General features: G+C 44.9%; 1 protein-coding gene and 1 non-coding gene across 4 annotated transcripts in view; one reads left to right on the top strand and one right to left on the bottom strand.

The window, feature by feature from the left end:
* FKBP9 (FKBP prolyl isomerase 9) overlaps positions 1-23,869 on the bottom strand; it is a 32,159-nt gene that overhangs the window by 4,582 nt on the left and 3,708 nt on the right. The window contains exons 1-8 of one of the 3 annotated variants that reach the window (XM_061359392.1): positions 22,547-22,662; positions 9,496-9,641; positions 8,734-8,923; positions 7,052-7,197; positions 5,913-6,102; positions 4,169-4,314; positions 2,792-2,978; positions 319-464 (exon numbers count right to left, since the gene is read on the bottom strand). In XM_061359392.1, coding sequence (XP_061215376.1) covers positions 319-464; positions 2,792-2,978; positions 4,169-4,314; positions 5,913-6,102; positions 7,052-7,197; positions 8,734-8,923; positions 9,496-9,583 — 1,093 coding nt within the window. In that variant the 5' untranslated portion in view covers positions 9,584-9,641; positions 22,547-22,662. Of the gene's footprint in view, positions 1-318; positions 465-2,791; positions 2,979-4,168; positions 4,315-5,912; positions 6,103-7,051; positions 7,198-8,733; positions 8,924-9,495; positions 9,642-13,022; positions 13,308-22,546; positions 22,663-23,869 lie in introns of those variants that run through there. The other 2 variants (XM_061359390.1, XM_061359391.1) reach the window with 2 other exon arrangements.
* Positions 17,539-17,611, top strand: TRNAK-CUU (transfer RNA lysine (anticodon CUU)). The gene has a single exon. It is a non-coding gene; the product is annotated as a tRNA-Lys (tRNA).

Below are 23,869 nucleotides of genomic sequence, written 5' to 3'. Positions count from 1 at the left end.
AGAGAGCAAGTGTTTACCTCCTTCTACAATAGAGTGCCTGGATCGTGTTTTAACAGAGCAACATTACTGGGGCGTGTGTTCCCTTTTGTACTGGGATGGGCTATGGACCACAGGAACAGTATGACTTAAAACACAGTACAGACAGTATGTTCATTTCATTCACGAATGGGGGAGGAATCCTAAAGTAATGACATGAAAAACCTCTTAAAAAGATCCCATTAAGGAACTCACCCTAAAGCATAGCAAATAACAAGCGTACTTGTGTTTCAGTTACTCAAGAGATGCTAAGTGGATGTGCATTAGGATTCACTCACTTACCAACTCCATCTTCTCCATACCCAAGATGAGGTGGAATAACAATGGTTCGACGTTCCCCAACACACATGTCTTGCAGGCCCATGTCCATCCCCACCACCACCTGCCCAGATCCCAGAACTATGTTGTAGGTCTTGCCAAGGCTGTGTCTGCAGAGGAAGGGAAGAAGAAGAATTATAAAAGCCCTCAACATACAATAGAGGATTTCTTGTTCCAAATTACCACAGAAATAGCAGTTTCTAGTTAGTGTCCTGCCATTACCAAAAATTAACTACATGCCCAACATGTTCTATCAAGCAGTTACCTGAAGTTGTTCCCAAGGTAGCAAGTTATGGCCAACACCAAACAGAAGCGTCCCTGCTGCTGACAGGTCCTCTGATACTAAAATGATAGGCTTCTTAAATGAAACCCAATTAAAATCATTAATTCTGCCAACTAAACCCCCAAAGTATTTTATCTTAAAACAAGGCTTTTGCCTTTCACATATTTTTAACTCATTAAGCTGGATTTTTTAGCAGATATCCATATTCCAGAGGTACATTTGTCCCAGAACTACCAGCCCATGAGGATCAGGGTGCAGCACATGGATCAGCCAGCCCTGTAATAAAATCAGCCACTACAGTGCAGCAGTCACAACCAACACAGCACGGAAGTATCTCACATACTACTATTGCTATTTAACCACATTATATTTTGAATTTGACCTTGCTGCTGGTGGCTTGTTTCTAAAATCAGAAATTATCACAAGTTAAAGTGATGCTAAAAGCAGAGCCTGCGGTGTTAATATTTTTTACATGGTGCATGTCACAACAGCAGGACCTAGATTTAGGTTAGACATTAGGCAGAAGCTCCTCCCTGTGAGGGTGCTGAGGCCCTGGCACAGGGTGCCCAGAGAAGCTGTGGCTGCCCCATCCCTGGCAGTGTTCAAGGCCAGGTTGGACGGGGCTTGGAGCAAGCTGCTCTAGTGGCAGGGGGTTAGAACTGGATGAGCCTTCAACCTTCCAACCCAAACTATTCTGTGACTCTACGATTCTATGACCCTTTCTCCTGTTGGTCTCCTTTGGTTATCTGGCCTGGCAGTATCACCGCAGAATATGCTGGTTTATTTGGAAAGAAAACAATTCAGTGGCGCTGAGGTCAGCCTTAAAATTAGAGGCATAAGATACATCATCTTTGCTTCGCTATAAACTGCTTAGAATAAGACCGTCTCCACATCCCTTACTTCCTGCTACAAAATGAGCATTCCTGCCATATAAAAGGTGTTTTGATTCCAAGCACATTGCTTGCATACATACTCGCCTACAGCATCACATTAAGAGCTTCAATGTCAGCCAGCTTTTCAGCTCTGCAAGCTATGGTGAACACTGTGAAAACTACAAGCTGCTTCCTATATTAATTATAACCTGTTTAAGAATAGCTTTTCCCAACTTCCCTTCCAAAACCAAATCTTCCAACCCAAATAATGATCACTTGCACTATCCAAAAGATGAAGGTGGGAAAAAAAGGTAGCAGAAGCATTCTTGTAGCTGCAGCAACCCGTGCCATGGGCTCACTTTCGTTCTATATGAGACAGACTGGAGCAGCCTCTTACTTCCCTCATGAACCTACTGTCCACAGGAAGGAGGAAATGATCATTACCATCACAATCAGGCTCTCTGACAGTTTCTCCATGCTGACACCACAACACTACAATAATGGAAAACTAGCACCCATGTGTGGTCCAGATGTGATGGGTGACCACTGACTATGTACCACACTCAAGACAGCTTTAACAAGCCCTACACCTACCTATCAGACCTCTCTTGGCAGCACTGAACCCACACAGAGAGCAAATCCTGCCCAAGAAACTGAACACACTCAGGCAGCTCATTTACGCTGAAACCAGTGTCATTCTAGTAGGACTGGCCCAGGCACCTGAACTGCCACACAGACAACCTCCTTCATCACTCCACTCATAGTGTCTATATTCTTCTCCAACACACTCCTACACCTTCTTTGTTCCCAGTTCTCTCATTATGCTGTAGAATCATATAGAATCAAGGGGCTGGAAAAGGCCTTTATATGATTAAGTCCAACCACTACACAGCACTCCCAAGGCCATCACTAACCCATGGCACTGAGGGCCTCATCATGTGTGAACACTTCCAGGGATGGTGACTCCAGCACTGCCCTGGGCAGCCTGTTCCAATGCCTGAGCACCCTTTGGGGAAAGAATTGTTCCTAATCTCCATCTAAACCTCCCCTGGGGCAGCTTGAGGCCATTTCCTTTTGTCCTGTCCCTTGTTCCTTGAGAGCGGAGAGCAGCCTGCTCCTAGCACCATCCTCCTGTAAGGCAGTTGAGAGTGACAGGGTCCCCCCTGAGCCTTCTCTTCTCCAGACTGAACCCCTCAGTTCCCTCAGCTGCTCCTCGTCACACTTGTGCTCCAGGCCCTCGACCAGCTGCCAGGGATATTCTCTTTACCAGGGATATACTTACGTTGAGTCTAGCAAAGTACCATCCAGGAGTGAAGCATTGTAGTGATACTTCAAGTAATCCCCCTTCTTACTCAGGACAGTGCAGTTGGAAGGTTTATAGTTCACAGTAATGCTGACTGAATCTGAGGGGTTGTGGAAGTCAACCACGTGGATGTCAAAGACCAGCACTGCAGATCCTGGAATCTTCCCTAAATAGGAATAAAATAAGGCAAGTAGAGAAAAAAATGGTACCCAAACAGGCTTATGATGGCCAGGCCCTGCATCCCGCAGGAATATGTATTCCCACGGTGCCTGCTACCAAGTTATTTTGATCTTCTCATTCAGAATTAAAGGATTATATCTCCTGTGTGTGCAACTAATGCAAGCTGTATCCAGTGAAAGAGAAGCAATGGAAAAGCACTAAAACCTCAGTTCAATGGTGAAGGAAAAAAAATGCATTACTCTGAATTTGAAAAATATGCTGATATGAAGCAACAACCAGGTATTTCCTGTGACCATCCCAAATAACTGATTTGTGTTTCATGTACCAATTCATTACAGAGCATCAAAGTTTCCGTAGGACTTCGCACACTTCAAGGAATGCCACCATGTCTAAAAGGTGATGTTTCCTTACAACATCCTGACAGCAAAGCAACTTCTTCCTCCTCCCAGGACAATGTGCAACTGCATTACCAGGACTAACAAGACACATACTGACCCAGGAATGGGGATTGTTGGTAAAGGAGTCTGATTCCCAAATCAATGGCATAGAATTTGCAGTCCCAAAGGAGAGGCCTTTTTTCTAAGTCACTTTTCCCAAGTAACATCCCAGGAGGTACCTTTTGAAACACCAGTCTTAGGTCTGTGATCGGTGTGAAGGGTTACTACCTTCAACCTTTCACACCAATCTTTGCAGGTACTAATGAGTTTTCCCAAAGGAATGTTAATTGTATGTTACACACACACTTCACTGTTACATTCATCCACCCTTTACAGGTTTAGGAATCCACAAAACCTGTGTCTATGGAAAGAACGGCGAAGAAGCCACAACGAATTCCTTCAGCACACAGAGCTTTTGCAGACATTCAGGAAGGAAGGAAGGAAGATTTCACCCTGCAGAGCTCCTGGCACCCAAGTGCCAGTCTGTCTGAGCCACCCATCATCCAAATGAGTTCAGGTCACCAATCACATGTGAGGTTGTCCTGCATTCTTCCTGTCCTATTAGTTAATTAAACTCATTCTGCAAATCCTGGGTGTAATCCTGTCAGCTCTATGCCCACAAAATAACAACCTAAGTCTTTAAATGCCAGGAAAAAAAGGGGGAACTAAATACAAATGCACTCAATAATAAAGGAAACATCATTAATTACAGAAGACTCAAATGAAAAGGGAAGCTCACCTCTTCCTTCTTCTCCATATCCAAGGTGAGGGGGGATGATTATTCTCCTTTTTTCACCAGTGCACACACCAAGCAAACCTTCATCCATTCCAGCAATGACATAACCTTGCCCAACATAGGTGTCATACGTGTGATTCCGCGAGTAGCTGTGGGAAATGCATGTTAGCAGTGTCAGGTGTGCTCCAGCAAACACAGAACCTTGCAGCAGGTTTGCAATACAATTCTGAAAGCAGCTCAGGTCATTAATTAGCACTTAAGAAGCATAATGCAATCACCATGTTCAATGAATCTAGGCCACCACGTTTCATCAGTTAGTGACGTGTGCATCACTCACTAACTGGCACTGGGGCCCTGGCTAGGATACAGCTTATCTGCAAACACATTCCTACCATACCTTGACAGAAAATCGCACTTATTTCTGTATCTTAAATTAAACCATGTTTTGATAAGTAACTGAAAAAAAATCAGCTTCTTTAAGTTTTCCTCTGCCCTGACTCTACTTTAGTAAATGCTTATCAACTACATGTAGTTTATGTTCATTTTCACAAGACACTCTTCAGACTACCTCATTTTGCAACCACAGCTATGTAGTACAATTACTACAAGAAGAAGGTGGGAGGCACATGATTAAAATGAGTCACATCAACAAAACACTATCAATACTATCCCTCCCTTCCCACTATGCCAATCACTTCTGCGTAGGCTGAAGGATCTGCTTCAACACCTAATGACAGAAATAAAACAAGCCCATGACAACAAATGAGGTTTATTACAAGGATGTGCCTGTCTTCTGCCTTTCTTCAAGGCATGCTACATGAAGGCACAGCCCAAGGAAAGGAAGGTAGAAAGGTTTTAATTCATCTTTACAAGGTAACTCTGAAGAACAGCAAGACCAGGACAGACACTGATGTAATTCAACTCCTCTGAGTCCAGACAGCCGTAGCTGAGCTGCCCAGGGGCAGTTCTGCAGCTCACTATTGCAGAAGGAAAAAACACAGCAGCTGTAGCAGTACTAAACACTCTTCCATGAGTTTATTTTTTAAAACATTTTACAATGGCTCATCTTCAACTCTTTTTGGCTACTTGTGCCAACTGTTCTGAAAGCTAGAGTGGAAAGTGAAGTACTGCTCATTGAAGAGCAAACAAAAGTGGCAGGAAGCTACAAGGGTATTTCTTATTCATCATGTAATCCTGTACACGAGTCTCACATGCTCACAGAGCTTTGAATTTGACACAACAGCAATCCCTCTTCCTTTACCACAGAAACCCCATCACTGAGTTCAGTCCTGAAAGACATCAGCCTTCAAGATCCAGTTTTCAAGAGCAACTGGAAAGAGCTTCTTGAGATTAACCTCAAATGAGCCGCTAGCATGCTGACTCACAGTTTTCAGGACATACAATGGGAATCATATTGATCTGTTTTCTCTTCAGTAGTATCACCTATTAGGCAAATAAGCTCTATGGGGCAAAGAGTCTTCAGGCACGTGTCTGAAGCATCCATAGCTTCACGAGGTGGATCACCACCCCTAGATGGCGTCTGTGATACTGTCATAACACAAAGAGGTCTTTGTCTTCCTTCCCATATTGAAAGTTTTCTTTTGAGCTTTTTAAGAAGACTCCAACTCCGCTTAACAATTGCAAAAAGGAAGGAAAAGCAAATAACTGGATATATGTCCGTATGTTATGGACAAAACAGACAAGTCAAATTGCAAATGGGACCTGAAGGGCTGAACCATCTGGTTACCTGGAATCAAACAGTGTGCCATCCAAGAGTGTGCCATTGTAATGGTACCGGAGGAAGTCTCCTGCCTGGCTCCTCCGCTCGCAAGACTCGGGCACCTGCTGGTTCTCTATAGCAATGCCATCTTTGGGGTTATGGAGGTCTAGCAAAACCACATCAAAGACAAGGGAAGCTTGGCCAGGTATCTCCTTACCTACAGAAGTGTTGGAGCAGAAAACTGGTAAGAAACAGCTGAGTATCAAGCTCCTCCCCTCCCAAAATAAATCAGCATAATCTGCTTCTAGTCAGTCATTTTCAGTGGGTTTGTCACTCAATTCTTCAGCTCAATTATTTCCTTCTGTTCCTACTGTGATAGCACTGCTTCACTAAGAACAGCCCCTTCAGCAACACCTACTTTAGTCCATATAGCTGCATCTGAGCTGCGTGGCTTAGTCTACCAGTATTTCCAACACACTCCACGAAAGTGCATAAAATAACCATTAGAAGAAATATGTGGCACACCCATTCTTCCCATCATGTTAATATCAAAACAGGAAACCACATGATGGAGTTGAAGAAGGGCAAATTGAGTATCTCAGTGAAAAAGTACCTTTCCATCAATACACAAATTACAGCATGGGTTGCTTTGACTGAGAACCGTTAAGATCAAAACCCAGCTCCACACAGGTTTTGTTATCCATGGAGATGGCTATCACAGTTAACAGTAATGAATTCATGGAAGGGGTATGAAACCTTGGGTTCACATACATGTCCTTAAATATTTGAGCAGAGAAAGAATTTAAGGATGAGTTCCAAACTGTATCTAACTGTCCCCTCATTTAACATGGGGACCTCTGTGTATGACCTGCAGGCTGCATACAGCCTCACAGGACAATTAATCCATCTTGTAGATTGCATTTTCTGAATGAAATAAAATTTCAATATATAAAGATTACAATTTTATCAAAAAAAAAAAAAAAAAAACAAAACCTTGTACTTTCTAACCAGTCCAATCCTGCATATAATACGTTTTGAACCTCTCTCTCCACCACTTTGTTCCATCTGTCTGGAATCAGTAATAATGCTGCCCATAAAGTTAAAATACACAAAGTACAAGTTTGTTTTAAAATATGAATTACTTAAGATTAAAAAATAACTTTTACCATCTCCTTCTTCTCCATATGCCAGGAAAGGTGGTATTGTGATAATGCGCTTCTCTCCTACGCACATTCCCAAGAGACCCTGGTCCATACCAGGAATCAGCCACCCAATTCCCACATAAGTATCATAAGTCCGCATTCGATTATGGCTAAAAAAGAAACAAGAAAACAAAAACACAAACAAAACATGACTAAGTGATAGACAGCCCCAGGAAAGAACAGCATTAACCTTTAAAAGCCCCATGCTATGCACAGTATCACCAGCAGTGTGCCCTGGTGGCCAAAGACAACAGCATCCTGGCCTGTACCAGCAGTGACCTCGAGCTACACCAGGGAAGGTTTAGACTGGATAGTAGGAACAATGTCTTCACAGAGAGGGTAATCAGGAACTGGAACATGCTGCCAGGGCAGTGCTGGAGTCACCATCCCTGGAAGAGTTCACACACCATGTAAACGAGGCCCTTAGTGACATGGGTTAGTGGTGGCCCTGGAAGTGCTGGAGTGTCCTGGGTTTAGCAGTAGCAGTCATTTTTCTCTTTCTTGGTAGCTGGTGCAGTGCTGTGTTTTGACTTTGGGCCTGGGAACAGGGCTGATAAAAATGATGTTTTGGTTTGGCCAAGGACTCTGTGAGGCTCATGCTCTGCCAGGGAGGAGGGAAGCTGGGAGGAAGCAGAGACAGGACACCTGACCCAAACTGACCAAAGAGGTATTCCAGACCACAGCACGTCATGCCCAGGATGTAACAGACAGTTAGCCGGAGGGGCTGGTGGACTGCGGGGTTGGAGGAGGTATCAGTCGGTGCTTGGTCGGGCTGGGGGGGGCTGGTGGTGAGGTGTTGTATTCTCTTCCCTTGTTATTTCCTTTATCATTACTATTATTGGTGGTAGCAGTAGTGATTTGTGTTATACCTAAGTTACTAAACTGTTCTTATCTCAACCCGTGGGAGTCGCATTCTTTTCGATTCTCCTCTCCATCCCTTCGGGAGTATGGGGAGGGCAAGAAGGGGGGGGGGGGAGGGAGTGACTGAAAAAGCTGGCTGGCTGGGCTTAAACCACGACGTGGGGGAACAGTTGGACTTGATGATCCTAAAGGTTTTTTCCAACCTTGTTGATTCTATGATATAACTCCCAAGTTGCCACTCTGAAAATACTGTTCCTTGACTGACCAAGGGCTGGCTGGGAAGTGTTTTCCAGAGTGCTTAGCTATTTCAGGAAACTAGCAGAGGTTTTGAAAAGTGGCTCACAAACCTAATGGCAGCTGTTATTACGGCATTATCTTCCACCAAACTTCAATGAAGTCTACATGCTGCAAACTTAAAATCTTAACATGAAAGTTCTAGTAGCTCAGTTTCATTACGAATTCTGCTTAGTTTATACAGCTTGTTTCTAACTTGAACTGCTATGCTGCTAGTGGTTACAGAAATTTTGAGCTGGCTGCAGTAAATAGTGATCTGGGTTTGTAATGCCCATGAAGAAATAATGTACTGTTTTACTGGTTTGAGTCAGTACCTCTCTCCTATAACCCCTAAATAAGTTACTGACACTCAGATGATGCTAGCTTTAATTTCCTGTGTTTCTCAGCAATTAACATTAGTTGTTATACCAGTGAAGAGGGAGGAAATTATGGGTTTAAGTGACATGAGATATCTACTAAAATACACAAAGACACACAGCCCAGCTGCATACCTTGAATCAAACAGGGTCCCATCTAGGAATGTTCCATTGTAATGGTATCGTACAAAGTCAGACACCTGGACTGTTCGAGGACACTTCTCAGGTTTGAAGTAAGTCTGAACCTGCACTTCATCCTCCAAGTTCCAAAGATCTATCAGGAGCACATCGAAATGGAGCACAGCATTGGGGGGTATCACACCAGCTGCAAAAGCAAAACACAACCAGTTTCATTTCCCTTTTTCTAAGGGAAAAAGGGAACAAATCCATGCGTATCCTAAAAAACAGGCACAGTATACACCTTTCTCCTTGTAATGCCTATATCCACTTGGCCCCTTGTCACTGTTGCAGCTGCTTACAGAGGGGGGTATCTGGCAACATGAACTGTTATCAAACATGTCCATCAGGCAAACCAATCTTGATTTAGCATTTGTTGACTGTCTGTAGAGCAAGGCTGATTGTGGCACTGACAAGAACGTGTGCAGTACTGCCATAACAAACCACAATAAGTTTTTAACATCAAGGCAGGTATAAATAAATAGTGAACTTTGGTAGCAAGCCTAATTTGCTGAAGGTCCTGTACAGTCAACAGCTCTTCCTTCAGCATGCTGAGGGAGCCTGCTGAGATTAGCCAGGCTTAACAAACACCCCTGAGCAGTGGAAAACCTCTCTGAAATTCACTACTTGCCATTTCTACTCTTCTGTGTCTCCATCCTCTATCTGCTCTGCTGAATCCCCTGCACAGTCAACTCCCTGCTGGCCCAGTGCTGTACTTACAGACACCTTCACTTCCATAGGCAAGCTTGGGGGGGATCTGCACGAAGCGCCGCTCATTCACGCACATGCCGACCAGAGCTTGGTCCATACCAGCAATAAGTTGACCTTTTCCCACAAACACATTGAATGTGGATCCTCTGTCATAGCTAAAGGGGGAAAGGAGGGCAAAAACATTAGCAGCTCATTCTGGGCTTTGAGCAACCTGGTCTAGTGGAAGATGTCCTTGCCTGGGGCAAGGGGTTGGAGCTAGATGAGCTCTAATGTCCCTTCCAACCTAAACCTTTCTACCATTTCACCACTTTGGTGAGTAACACCACAAATTACACCAGCTTGACAAGCTTTATAATCTGAGACATCATGGCTGGGGACTTCCTGTGGGAGAAGAGAGAAAGAGAAAATATCCCTTTTTGAGTATTAGTTCTGAGATTGGTCAGTGGTTGGTTATTTTCTCCAGCTGGTTACTTATTTTTCTCCTCCACATTCCCATCTCTCACTTAAGGCATAGAGACATGCTTTAAACAACAACTTTGACTGATCAAGAATCAAGAGAGCTAAATGATCTTCCACTGTGGTAACACATGAACATTTGACAGGTAAAAGCAATGATGCTTAAATGATCGCTTCTCAGAGAGGCTGGAAAACATCAGCACTGCCACAGCAGAACACTAACATCAGCTTACATGGTTTGGCTGACCACCTTAACTCTGCACAACGTTCCTGCTTGGCTGTGCCTGAATTACTGCTGCTATTTGACAGTCTGAAGCAATGTATAAACATACAGCAGGAAGTATTTCAAAAGCTTCATGCCTATTTTTAAGCCTTTGCTGCTCCCATTTTCTCAAATTCCTTTTATAATTGAAAGGACTTTATTTTAGTTCTCACATAAAGGCAGCCCTGAAAAAAATAAGTAAATACAAAAGAAATGCTTGTGCCTCTTTTCCTGCTGAAACTCTCTGGAAAGCAGCCAGGAGCTAGATATTGCTTGGGGAAATGATGTCAAACTTTCCTTCCAGGACCATACACATCACTTCCACAACACACTGAGCCTCCCAGCAGTCCCAGAGTGTCAAATCCCTCAAGTATCTCTCACTGAGTGACCTCTCTGTTTGCTCCATCATTTTTAATTCTGGCAACTATTTCCCTTAGAACAGACAACCCTCTATACAGAGCACCGTACAGAGCACTCACTTTTGGTTGCACAAATATCCCTATTCCCAGGCAAGGGTGGAAAATATTTCAATTAGCTCCTGCCAAATCCTGTTATACACACAAAAACATAATGAAGGTGTTAAGACCAGTAACAGGTTCTAAGAAACCAGATATAAACCTACAGTCAAGACATTGATGCTCAGCAGAGAACTGGCCAAAGCAGTGAACAGATCATGCTGCTCTGCAGGGGTGACTGTTATTAGTTTCTTTTGGTAGAAATTCCCAAATTAACAGCAGATGACTGGGCAAGTCAGTTCAGACTTGAAACTGCAGATCATTTTATGGCCAGGGAAACAAGTGAAAATACTGAAGGGGAGGAAAAAATAAACAGGCACACAATAAACATAAAGAATAAATTATAATAATAAAAAATAATATACTATTATAAAGAATAAACTAAGACTCTGTCAACAGCCTGGTAGGAAGAAGAGCAGGATGACCACCTCTGCTTGGAAATACAGGGAAATAGTCTTAAACTGCAAGAATATTTTCAGTAGCTGAGGAAGAAACAAAGTAAAACTGCCCTTAGTTCAACACCCAGAGTGTTTTCTAGGCCAATTTCATAGCAGTGTTTGACTGAACTGATGCTGGTTATCACTTTCAGGAACTTAAAAAAAAGAAAAAACAATCAACAGGTACCAAGGCAGATAAGTAGAAAAATGAGCTTTTCAATAGGCCAATTTTAGTATGTATTGACTGTATGCAGGGAACTCCAAATATTTTATGACAAATACTCAAAAATACTTCTTCCATTAACCTACAGAACATAAACCCCTCCTCATTTTCCATTGTCTTAACATGACAGATCACTGTCACTGATATTAAAAATAGACTATATTTAGTGAATAACAAAAACCTATGTCAATGTGACAGAAAACAATACGAGCAGAACAAACCTGACTTTCTGCACCGTCTTGACCTGAAGGTGGCCATACCCACACTCAAGTTAGATTAGACTCTCACTGATGTTACTGGTTTACTGATACTTAGAGTACTGAAAGGGATAAATGCTCTGCAGTTCTGCACAGCCTGCTCCTGCTCCAAATGACAAAGAACTTGGACTTAAATGAAAGCCAACACCTGGGAAGACCCTCCAAGCGCTCTGCCTGGGTGCAGGCATGTGCTGGTCCAGCTCAGCCCACAGTAAGCCTCAGTGTGTATCTGCAGAAAGCAGAAGCACATTTCTTAGCACACGGCTGGTTTCTCAATTGCCACATACTTGTAAAATGAGCCGTGAGGATGCTGCCTCTGTGTGTGCGTGTCCTCACATCTGCAGCTCAGGATGATTCTCCAAGAGTCTCACTTGCCAATGAGTTCACTGTCCCCGCTATGCCTCGTCACCGAAGCTGCACCAACTCCAGTTACTGCATCTCAAATGTTACCTGCAGAAGCGCTGGTGAAGGGGCACTACCAGCCACTTCAGCTCCAGAGGAAGAGCTGAGATTGCACTGAAGGACAGTTACTTCCCTAAGGCAGTAGATTTCTCCTTGAAGCACATGGAAGATTACCAGGATTACTGAAAAGACATTTTGTTTTTTCTTTCTGATCAGTGGTAATGAATGAAACAGGAAAAAAACAAATAAGCCATGGGCAGCATCAACATTCCTCACACGCTCCTGATCCCACTCTTTAGGCTGTCTGATCCTAAAATAAGAGCAGGAAAGCAGCCAGGTTCTTCACTGTACATAGGTCAACTTACCCAAAAACTTTTATGTAAGCACAGCCTGATAACTCTTATATTTCTGGCAATTATAATGATTCAGAAATGTCTGTGTTCCAGAAGGTTTGAACCCGGAGAACACATAGGAAACATACAGAAAGAAACGGCCAGCGTACTGTGAGAGCCTCCAATGCCATATGTGCTCCTGTTTACCAGGCTAACCTAATACCCTTACAGTCTCCCCTCTTGGAGCATAAAGGTTCTGGTGGATGCATTGGAGAAGCAACTGGAAGAATGCAATGGGGATCCGTTCGGGCACGCAAACCACTGGGAACCGGACCCAGCCTCCACAGAGGTCTCTCTCACCCCCAGTGCCCTGCAATCACACCCCAGCTCTTCACCCTTTCACATTCCAGAGACACTTTCCCATGGGAGCTCTCTGTTCTCGCTCGCACCGCACTGCACAGCCTGCCGCTGACCTGCTTCCAAGCGCTCACCCCAGAAGTGCCCATGGGCTACATCTGGGATGAGCTGAACCGAACCTCAACCGCAACAGCCGTACCCAGCAACACCCTCAGGGGACCGAGCCGCTCCCTCCCCTGCTCTCCCCGAGAGCACACTCGCAGGAACCCAACTCCGAGGGGGGTGCCGGCCAGACCTGGAGTCGAAGCGGGTGCCGTCGGGGAAGGAGCCGAGGTAGTGATAGCGCACGAAGTCTCCGGGCCGCACGGCCCGCGGGCAGCTCTCGGGCACGAAGCGCCGCTCGACGCGGAGCTCGGTGCCTTCCGGGGGCGGCTGTGCGGAGGGCACCGGCGGCGCCTGGCAAGCGGCCCAGCTCACCAACACGGCCGGCAGCACCAGCAGCGCCCCGCAGCACCGGCCCCGCCGCCCCACGGCCGCGGGCCCCGCCATGGAGCGCTGCAAGCGGGCAGCGCACAGCGCGCACGGCGCACGGAGGGAGGGAGACGCGGAGAAAGGGGGAGAAGCAGGGAGCCCGCCCGCCCTTCCCGGCCCGCCCGCTCCTCCTCCCGCCGCTGCGAACTTGCAGACGTGGATGGAGCGCTCCCACCCGAGACGGGGAGGAGCAGCCTCGGCGCCAGCTCCCCACACGCCGCCGCGATCGCTGCTTCGTCCGTCCGTCCGTCCGTCCATCCCACCGGCTGTCGGTGCGACGTGGCGCTGCCCCCGGGCCGCCCTCCCGGCCTGTCCTGGTCCTGCCCTTCCCTCCTCACACGTACATAAGTTCTTCAGCCTGGGAGGGAGCGAAGGCACCAGGCAGGTTTAGTGCTGGGCCTGTACCGCGGCACACATGCTCCCTGCGCGGTTTGGAATAGCTGTAGGTTTTAAAATCCCATCGCAAATGTGCCATTTTTAAATCACAACTCCAAAGATAACAAGGTGGCATTGACATCTGCTGCTCAGTGAGCACCAGTCACAAGTATTTGCAACAGCCTGTCAGAGAAACTGCAAAAGAGATGGAGAAAATGACCAGAGAAGCATGCAGTGAGGCACCAACATCCATGAGGCATCACAGCCCCAGCCAGCCAGCTCTCCCCTTCTCCCTTTTGACCTTGGTGAGGAGGAACTTGGATTTGTTGTCCCCTGGAAGTGTTCAAGGCCAGGTTGGACAGGGCTTGGCGCAATCTGCTCTAGTGGAAGATGTCCCTGCCCGTGGCAGGGGGTTGGAACTGGGTGAGATTAACTAGATGAGATTTAAGGTCACTTCCAACCCAAACCAGTCTGGGATTCTATGATAAGATCATGTTATTCATAAATTATAAAACAAGCATAAACTCCACTCAGGTGGACCACCTGCAACAAGAAACCATTGAGGGTGTGATGCAGTGATTGATGCCTGAGTATTGTGTCCCACAAGCCCAGCTCCCCGTTCTTTGCAGAGCCACCAGCACACTAACACACTATCACACTGCAGCAGAAGGGATGCAGCCAATCAAAGTGTTTTTAAAGTGCTTTCATAAACACTCTTGTGTAACATTGATGTATTGCTAGGAGATGCTGGCTGCTCTGTGACCTAACCAGTGAAAAAAATTGGCAACTCAGGCAGCTATTTGAAGATAACCAGATTTGCTGCTACAGATCCAACAACAGTCAGGCTGCATGTCCCAGATCAGCCCTGCAAAGCATCCTTTAAACAAGACATGTAGATTGTCTGGCAGTTGCCTAGATTGAAATAGCTTTTTTTGATGTTAGTTTGTATGGACATGCTCTATTTTCTTAAGGAGAACACACAGGTCACCACTGGAGTATGGAGTATGTTGATACAACCAACACAAAGCTTGCCCTGCATCTGGCACTTCTTTTTGCCAGGTGGTGACACAGCCTTTGGGTTTTGCCCATTTATTTAGAAATTCTACATTTTCAAAACAATTCCCTGGACTCTTTAATATTTATACAGTTTTGTACTCAACTTTGTGCTGGGCTGCATAAAATGGAGTGTGGCCATCAGGCTGAGGGAGGGGATTCTCCCCTTACTCTGCTCTGGTGAGAACCCCCTGCAGTCCTGTGTCCAGCTCCGAGGCAACAACATAAGAGGGACGTGGAGCTGTTGGAGCGAGTCCAGAGGAGGTGACAGAGATGCTGCAAGGGCTGGATCTCCAGGCTGGATCACCTCGCTGGAGCCAGGCTGAGAGCTGAGCTGGTTCAGCTTGGAGAAGTCTCCTTAAGGGAAAGCCTTAGAGCAGCTCCAGTGCCTAAAGGGGCTACAAGAAATCTGGAGAGGGGCTTTTTAAAAGGGCATTCAGTGACACAACAAGGGAGCATGGCTTAGTTTGACCACTAACCTGACTGCCCAGGAAGCATTTTGGAGATGCTGATCACTACTGGATTGCCTGTTTTTCAGTCAGCCCAAAACACAGCAATGACTAACAGTGTGAGCAGGGAGATAGGTACAGACATGCCTAATGCTTCTAGAGAAGCCAGTTCTGGATACCCCTGGTGTGTAACCTTAGGTGCTGTTCTGCTCCTTGGAATGTGCTTGAAGCCAAATGCCAGGCAGTCATGATGTAAATTACAGTGTTTGCCACACATCTGGTTACATCAACATAGAAGAGGTTGTGACTAGTGAAATATTCTGCTGAGTAGCCGTTGGACTTACTCAGTGCTTAACCACTAACTGTTCTCAATTACCCATCACACAGCTAAGATTACAGGCCTGAAGGTTCAGTCCTTGGATGCCTCAAGTGTGTACTGTGTTTTGATATGAAGGTTCTCTAAAAAGGTAGCATACCCAAAGAGGAAAACAGAGTGGATCTGGGATATTTTCTAAGTACTCTCTCAATTACAGGTCAAGAAAAGCAGAAGTCCTTTTTTTCTTAAAAAGAACATGTCAAATGCTACAGCTTGCAGGTACCTTGAAGTGATGGCAGGTAAACTGAGAGGAAACTCAGATTTCTGCTCATGGCAGGGAGTTGGAACTAGATGATCTTAACGTCCTTTCCAACCCTAACTATTCTATGATTCTAGAAGTAAGAAAGTAAGAGCAATGAGAAACACAGCTTGAATAGATATAAAATCCAATTAAAAAAAAAAAAAAAAAAAAAAAGCCAGTCTTCTTCTAATCAGTAGGTCATGTTCAGAAAGGTCACAGCATGATGCTGGGCTTGGCTGTATAATCTACAGGGACTATGAATTACTTTTACCCTCTGCAGCTTTCCACAGCTGCTCACCTCAGTATGTGCTCTCTTTCAAACTACTAAGAAGTTTCCTAGAGAATAGTTTTGGGTTACAACTAATGTGAAAGAACCATTGTGCTCTCTCTGCTGAGCTGAATTTCAAGTGAGGAAAAGGAAAGCCCCAATTATAACTCAAAGCTAACTTCTTCTAAGCATCTGTAAAGTCTGTGGAGATCTTCAGATACTTTGAAACTACCACAGAAGCACAGTGTATCTACACTGCTTTTAAGTATTAAATATGGCTAAACTATATTCATTGAGCATCCTCGGGAAGTACCGGTTTGAGTAAGCAGCATTTTGAACAAATACTATTTTATTTTATGCAGCTACATGGTAAGTTCAGAACTTCTGGAACCTGAAACAGCTCTTTGTACCCAAATTATTTTAATAAAAATTCTATCAGTTACACAGAATTACATTAGGTGTAATTGTATTTATTATCAATGGTGTGACTCATGAGGGTCCGACAATGACCCTAAATGCCTTTGGTGACCAAAAAGATCCAGGTGATTTGGGCTTTTTTCCTTGGTGGGCCATAAATACTGTGCCACAGAGCTCTTTACTTGTCAGAGTCATGCTGGATTGATCAGTCACCTCCACATGCAGGTTTCATTCTGATTTGTTACTGGTAGTAGTTTAGCAGTAAAAACACAAAAGTGCACAGAGCATAAGAAGTGGATACACTTTAAATTGTGGATACCTGTAGGCACATTTCACTTACTCAAATACATCTTCAGTTGCTTTCTACTCCACCCACTACGGATGTTCAAACCGAAGTCAAAGAAATAGCAGGTAACCAGTGTGAATCACTACCCACTTTCAGATGCTGCCATGCCAGGAGAAAGTCTCACCTGCCCCTAGGTACTCAGCAACTTCCCTGCAGAAGGTCACAGCATAATGAGACTTAACAGCTGTCTTCATCAGTGCTTATCAGCCTGTCATTCAGAAAGTTTTCACATCTAAATACCATTGAAAATAGAGAGCATGGAAGTTACACCTCACTGTTTCAGAAATGCTGAAATTTAAACATAAATATGAAATCAGTTACCAGATTTTCAGAAAAGTTCCTCTATGGAGGAGATAAACTGAAAATCTGGTCATTAGTGACATACCTCATGTACTGTGAGTAGCTGGAAACAAGATGGGAAATGTGTTGGGTAACATTATCAAAACTCATGTGAAATAAAGCATAGTCTAAATATATTATAGAATCACAGAATCCCAGACTGGTTTGGATTGAAGCAACCTTAAAGCTCACCCAGTTCCAACACCCTGCCATGGGCAGGGACACCTTCCACTAGAGCAGGTTGCTCCAAGCCCGGTCCAACCTGGCCTTTAACACTGCCAGGGATGAGGCAGCCACAGCTTCTCTGGGCACCCTGTGCCAGTGCCTCAGCACCCTCACAGGGAAGAACTGCCTAAGAGCTCATCTCAATCTCCCCTCTGGCAGGTTAAAGCCATTCCCCTTTGTCCTGTCTCTTTGCCCAGCTAGCTCAGTCGGTAGAGCATGGGACTCTTAATCCCAGGGTCGTGGGTTCGTGCCCCACGTTGGGCGCCAAAAAGAACTGTCGTGGTTTAACCCACAGCCAGACAGCTTGTTACCCACTCCCCCCCTTCTTGCCCTCCCCCTACTCCTGGGGGAACGGAGAGGAGAATCAAAAAGAATGCAACTCCCATGGGTTGAGACAAGAACAGTTTAGTAACTAAGGTATAACACAAATCACTACTGCTACCACCAATAATAGTAATGATAAAGGAAATAACAAGGGAACAGAATACAACACCCCATCACCAGGCGACCGATAACTTGCCCCCCAGCCCGATCAAGCACCGACCGATACCTCCTCCAACCCTGCAGTCCCTCTAGCCCCCTCCGGGTAACTCCCAGTTACATCCTGGGCATGACGTGCTGTGGTATGGAATACCTCTTTGGTCAGTTTGGGTCAGGTGTCCTGTCTCTGCTTCCTCCCGGCTCCCCTCTTCCCTGGCAGAGCATGAGGCCCACAAAGTCCTTGGCTAAACCAAAACATCAGTGTTTTTCAGCTCTGTTCCCAGCTGAAAGTCAAAACACAGCCCTGCACCAGCTACCAAGAAAGAGAAAAATGACTGCCACTGCTAAACCCAGGACACATGCCCATGTCAAAAGCCCCTCTCCAGATTTCTTGTAGCCCCTTTAGCACTGAAGGCTGACCCTTCTCCAGGCTGAACAAGCCCAGTTCTCTCAGCCTGTCTCCATAGCAGAGGTGCTCCAGCCCTTGGAGCATCTCCATGGCCTTCTCTGGACTCGCATGCACAATCTCAGAAACTGTGCAGAGAGGAGCAGTTTCTGCAACAAGGATGTTGTCTAAAATGTATTCAAAACAATCAAACCATTACTGATAGTTTGTCTGTTACAAAGCATCTTCAGTGAATCAAAGGGGACGGTGGAAGCATTATGCATTTATCTGAAGACTAAAAACCTTCTCAAGAAAGTCTGTAAAGCAAATGGTCACAATTGGGTAACTGATTTATCCCACCTAGGTTTTATCAGGCCAATCTGTGCTCTGTCTGCGCAAACTGTTATGGCTCTATAATTAAAAATAATAAGGTTTTGTTCCAACATTCTTTTAAACAAAGCAGCCTTAATAGAGTTGGTTTGTAAATTAGGTGTGGACTATGACAGAACCCTTTTATGCAAGCCCCAGTCTAGTCCACACCCCCACATCCACCCATCCCCTGCCAAAAGCATTTTGCCTACAAAATGTGCTCTGGAAGTTCTATGTTTTGGGAAGAGAGGAGGAAAGCGTTCCTCTGCAAACAACTTGACACAAAATAAATTAAGCCAGCTTTCCTGAAATGTAAGCTTATCTGTTCTACCAGAGATAAAACCTTCTGCATTTTGAAATGAGCATACCACAAACCCACATTACCTGTCTTGAGTTAAAGGATTATTTGCAGAGGGAATTGGAAAAGAGGCAAGTCAGGTCAGTCACTCCTCTGTGTACCAGCACTGCAGCTGCCAGCGGCCACTGCCTGAGCAGACTGGAAACACGATACCTTGTTATTTTTCCCTTCATTCATATTCATTTGTGAATTCCCCAGGAACTGCCCACAGTGCATAGGTGTTACCAAATACTGTTCACTGGTTCTTATTACTGTATCACAGAATCCCAGACTAGTTTGGATTCGAAGGGAGCTTAAAGCTGCAAGCCCTGTCAAACCCGGTCTTGAACACTGCCAGGGATGGTGCAGCCACAAGTACTCTGGGCACCCTGTGCCACTGCCTCAGCACCCTCACAGGGAAGAGCTTCTGCCTAAGAGCTCATCTCAGTCTCCCCTGTGGGAGGTTAAAGCCATTCCCCTTGTCCTGTCCCTACAGGCCCTTGTCCAAAGCCCCTCTCCAAGTTTCTTGTAGACCCTTTAGGCTCTAATCTCTCCCCTTAAGGAGCCTTCTCTTCTCCAGGCTGAACCAGCCCAGCTCTCTCAGCCTGGCTCCAGAGCAGAGCTGCTCCAGCCCTCGCAGCATCTCCATGGCCTCCTCTGGGCTTGTTCCAACAGCTCCATGTCCCTATTGTGTTGTTGCCTCAAAGCTGGATCAGGACTGCAGGGGGGGTCTCCCCAGAGCACAGCAGAGGGGGAGAATCCTCTCCCTTGACCTGTTGCTCATGCTCTGGGGATGCAGCCCAGGACACAGGGAGTTCTGGGCTGCAAGCACACATTGCATGTAGGCATTCCTGCAGCAGGTGCTTACGAGGGGTCCAAGTGCAAGAAGATCACTGTAATCTCTTCTAGTCAGTATTTAGTGACTCTCTCATGAACTTTTATTCACATATTGCATCTTGAGAGAAAATAAGTTGTATTCAGACATCAAGTCTTAACACTTCACCTCTACTAGAAATTCCAACATTCTTGTGGAAGAAGATTCTCACAGATCCATACAATATTAACTACATCTCTCTACTTGTTTTTAACAGAGTATAGTCCATCTGAGGAGCAAGTGGAGGGTGGTAGCCCAGTAACCTCTTGCAGCCATCTGATCTGTGTACTAAAAGACAGTTTTAGACCCAGGTTTACAAAATTGCGTGTTTTCATATCACACAACCAGCTTTAGGTGTTTCCACAGTGCTGGTGAGATCATACTGAGTGCTGGGCACATTCTCATCCCATTCCTGGTTTGCGGGGCTGTTTTGCAGCACAGGTCACAGCCTTCGTTGCCTACCTTCTCCACCAGCTATTACAGCCAAGTTTATCTGTCTGTCCTTATGCTTAGGGCCCAGAACAAACATCCCATGCAATCTGTGTGGGCTGAAAAAACATTCCATGAAACCAAAATTAAAGTCTTTGCAACAGAGTTAAAGTCATGCTAAAACTTACAGTCCAATTAGCTGATTATTGCAGCTTATTCAATAACATTATAATTCAAACTACTATACACAAACCTAGCGCTGTCTATGACTTTCTCTGGTATCATGCTCACCCTCCCACTGGGCTCAAAAGATCTTCTTTAGAAGCAGCAAGGCTTGGTTATAGTAAGCTGTCAGTATTCCAACTACTTTGCCATGATTACAATGATAATACTTATGATTTTTTCTTCCTTTTTGCCAGGAGGAGAATGATACTGTGCATTTCTTCCTCCTTACTTTAGGTCACTTTTATATAGAATCACGGAATCATAGAATAATTAGGGTTGGAAAGAACCTGAAGATCATCTAGTTCCAACCTTCCTGCCATAGGCAGGGACACATTGCACTAAACCACGTTGCCCAAGGCTGTAAGGAAGGAGGGGCTGGCAGCTGCTCCTTCTTTGCTGGCTCACAGTTCCATGTTATTTCTCAGTTTACTGCATGTTTTAGGTTTTACTTGTGTTACTGACTTGTTCTCTGTTCTCTTTATTAACCCACAAAATCAACTGACTCAGCTTCTAAAGCTACATTTCTTTAGTCAACTATGAAAACACAAACCCTGGCTACCAGGCAAAGAATCTAGCCTTGATCCCTGCTAAGTCAGTAGCAGAACTCTTTATGGTTTGTGCCTATAGCTCTGAGGTCTCCATTACTGTGCATGAATTTTCAATGCTACCACTGCTGTCTTATATTTTGGGAGGCCCCAAATGCCCTGTTATTTTTCCCTACAGCCTACAATCTAAGTATTGTATCTGCATTCCAGATAATTTAACTGATGTTTCGTTAACACAGCCTACCCACCTGTACCCAGCATCTAATTGTTCTGGCAATACCAATGGTACATTGTTAAAATTACATTATAGCTGGGCAGAACTCCTCTCATTTCTCAGCTTATTCAAGCAGGACCAAAAGCATCACACAAGACTGGCAGCAGAAAGCTCTATTAGAGGATGATAAATTGACTGTTTTTACACACTCCATGAGTGACATAGGCCATGTACAAATCTGCCTAGATACAGACTGCATTAGGAAAGAGATGAGATTAACTTTCAAGCAGTGAGGAAGCATTCCTGGATGTCATTCATAGCAAAAGTAAAGTAGCAGAATAAAGATACGAAGGCTCCTATCCCACCACTGGGAAACATTATTTGTGTGTGTTTGGCATGAGTTTCAACAGTCCCATATCAGAATTCTTTTCTCGCTCCTGTCAGAGACACTCCTGAGTCAACCTGTATAACTAACCCTTGCTTCATTGCTGTACCACTGCTACTCTGGTCTTTCTGTATCACCCTCTCAACAGGGTCAGGGGCAGAAGAAGCTCTAGAACTGCAAGTTTCCATTCATTTCTTTGCAGTTACCTAGAAAGGAACTGATTGTAACTTGATATTTAGGAAGCATTTAAAGCCTAAAGAGCTGCAACTTTGGCTAGTTTTGAAAAATCTATGGTTAAGTGGGAACAGCTGCTTTGCATGGAACTCAGAGCAGCTATTTTAACAAAAGTCATCTCCCTGTTTAACAGAGGTAGGAAGCAGAACCAAGAATCTCTGCCTTCAACTTTTTAGATTGTATTTTTCATCACTTTATTTCTGGAGCCTTCTTAGGCAACTCAACCAGTGTTCCACTGGAAAGTTGGCAGCGCAGAAGGGACATACCAAAGGCAGATACTGGCCCTAAAGATGGATTTGCCTATTTTATTTGATACGCTGGGCATTATTAAAATGAGAACTGTTTTATCAGTCACTGTATTCTGGAGAAGAAATTCTGGAAAGGAATCTGCTTTTGCAAGGAAAAAGTTCTTGCAAACTGATCACTGGTATAACAATATAGCCAAAGCTCAAAAGGAGGAATTTACTGCAACTATGAAAACACAAACCCTGGCTACCAGGCAAAGAATCTAGCCTTGATCCCTGCTAAGTCAGTAGCAGAACTCCTGCCAACCCTGGTGACAGTAAACCTATAACCATTGGGAGTTAAGCAGCAGTATATATATAGATTTAATAGATGAGGAACCTCCAATCTGGAATAATTATCATCACTTTAATAAGGGGTTCAAATTGCAGCAATCCTGACTCCTCTCATCTGTCAAAAACAGATAAATAGAGACTTACCCGTTTCATTGCATCTGACTGTCTCTTATGAAACCAAAGTCCTGCCCATTCAGCTTGGGCACAAGCAATCCCACAAAGGATGGTACGTTTTGTAAGAGCTTGGGAGACTCTCCAAGAGCTGTCAGCCAAATTCTCCCTTCCCCACTGTTGTTGCATAATGCACCATAATGCAAATGCATTTGAGTGGTCCTGCTACTCACACAGTTCCCAAATGTGCCCAGTCCTTAGTCAGGCAAAGCCCCCTGAAGGCTACATTGAGCTTTGCCTCTGTAATTTTTTGAGGCCTTCTATTAACAGAGGAGAAACCATGTCAGTGTATACCCAGAGATACAATACTCTATCAGTAGTATACTACACTAATATACCCCTATTAAATACAGCCTCATTCTCCCAAAAGTGTCAGTGGCACAATGCAAAATGGCCAGGACTACATACAGTTACTTGTGTTTATTTATAAAGACTGGAAAGCAAAAGGCAAAAACTTATGAAAAATGTAAGTTACTCAGTGATTTCATTTCTCTAAAATCTTAAGGGAGTTAAAATTATGAAGAAAGATCAAAGACAGCTTATTTTCACTGTGTGGTGGCCTGAAGAGACAGTAAGCACTACACTTCAGAAGGAATAGGTGACATTGCCACTACAAGCTTTAAATGATCAGTAAGGCAGCATTTCCACGGAAGGATGGAGGGAGTTCATCCATGCAATCAACAACCAGAGGCTTGGAGGACAGAATTTACAAGAAGGAAGATAATCATTAGTCTCTTAAGTACTAGCTTATCAGTCATTAGGATCACAGAATCAACCAGGTTGGAAAAGACCTTTAAGGTCATCCAGTCCAACTGTTGACCAGCACTGCCAAGGTCACCACTAACCCATGGCACTGACAGCCTCATCTACACAGTGTGTGAACACTTCCAGGGACGGTTACTTCACCACTGCCCTGGGCAACCTGTTCCAATGCCTGAGCACCCTCTGGGGAAGAAATTGCTCCTCATCTCCATATAAACCTCCCCTGGTGCAGCTTGAGGCCATTTTCTCTTATCCCATCCCTTGTTCCTCGGGAGCAGAGAGCAGCCCCCTTCTGGCTCCATCCTCCTGTCAGGCAGTTGCTGAGAGCAGTAAGGTCCCCCCTGAGCCTTCTCTTCTCCAGACTAACACCCCACAGGTCCCTCAGCCCTTCCCCATCACACTTGTGTTCCACGCCCTGCACCAGCTCCGTTGCCCTTCTCTGGCCCCACTCCAGCACCTCAATGTCTCAGTGAGAGGCCCAGCACTTAGCAAAGGATTTGAGGTGCAGCCTCACCTGTGCTGAGTACTGTGCTA

The sequence above is a fragment of the Neopsephotus bourkii genome, unplaced genomic scaffold, assembly GCF_033783945.1.
Source record: "Neopsephotus bourkii isolate Nb327-2 ecotype Australia unplaced genomic scaffold, CSIRO-AGI_Nbou_v1 NB_973, whole genome shotgun sequence".
Lineage (NCBI taxonomy): Eukaryota > Metazoa > Chordata > Aves > Psittaciformes > Psittacidae > Neopsephotus > Neopsephotus bourkii.
The sequence above is the reverse complement of the archived record's forward strand: the minus strand, read 5'-3'. Positions and strand labels throughout refer to the sequence as shown.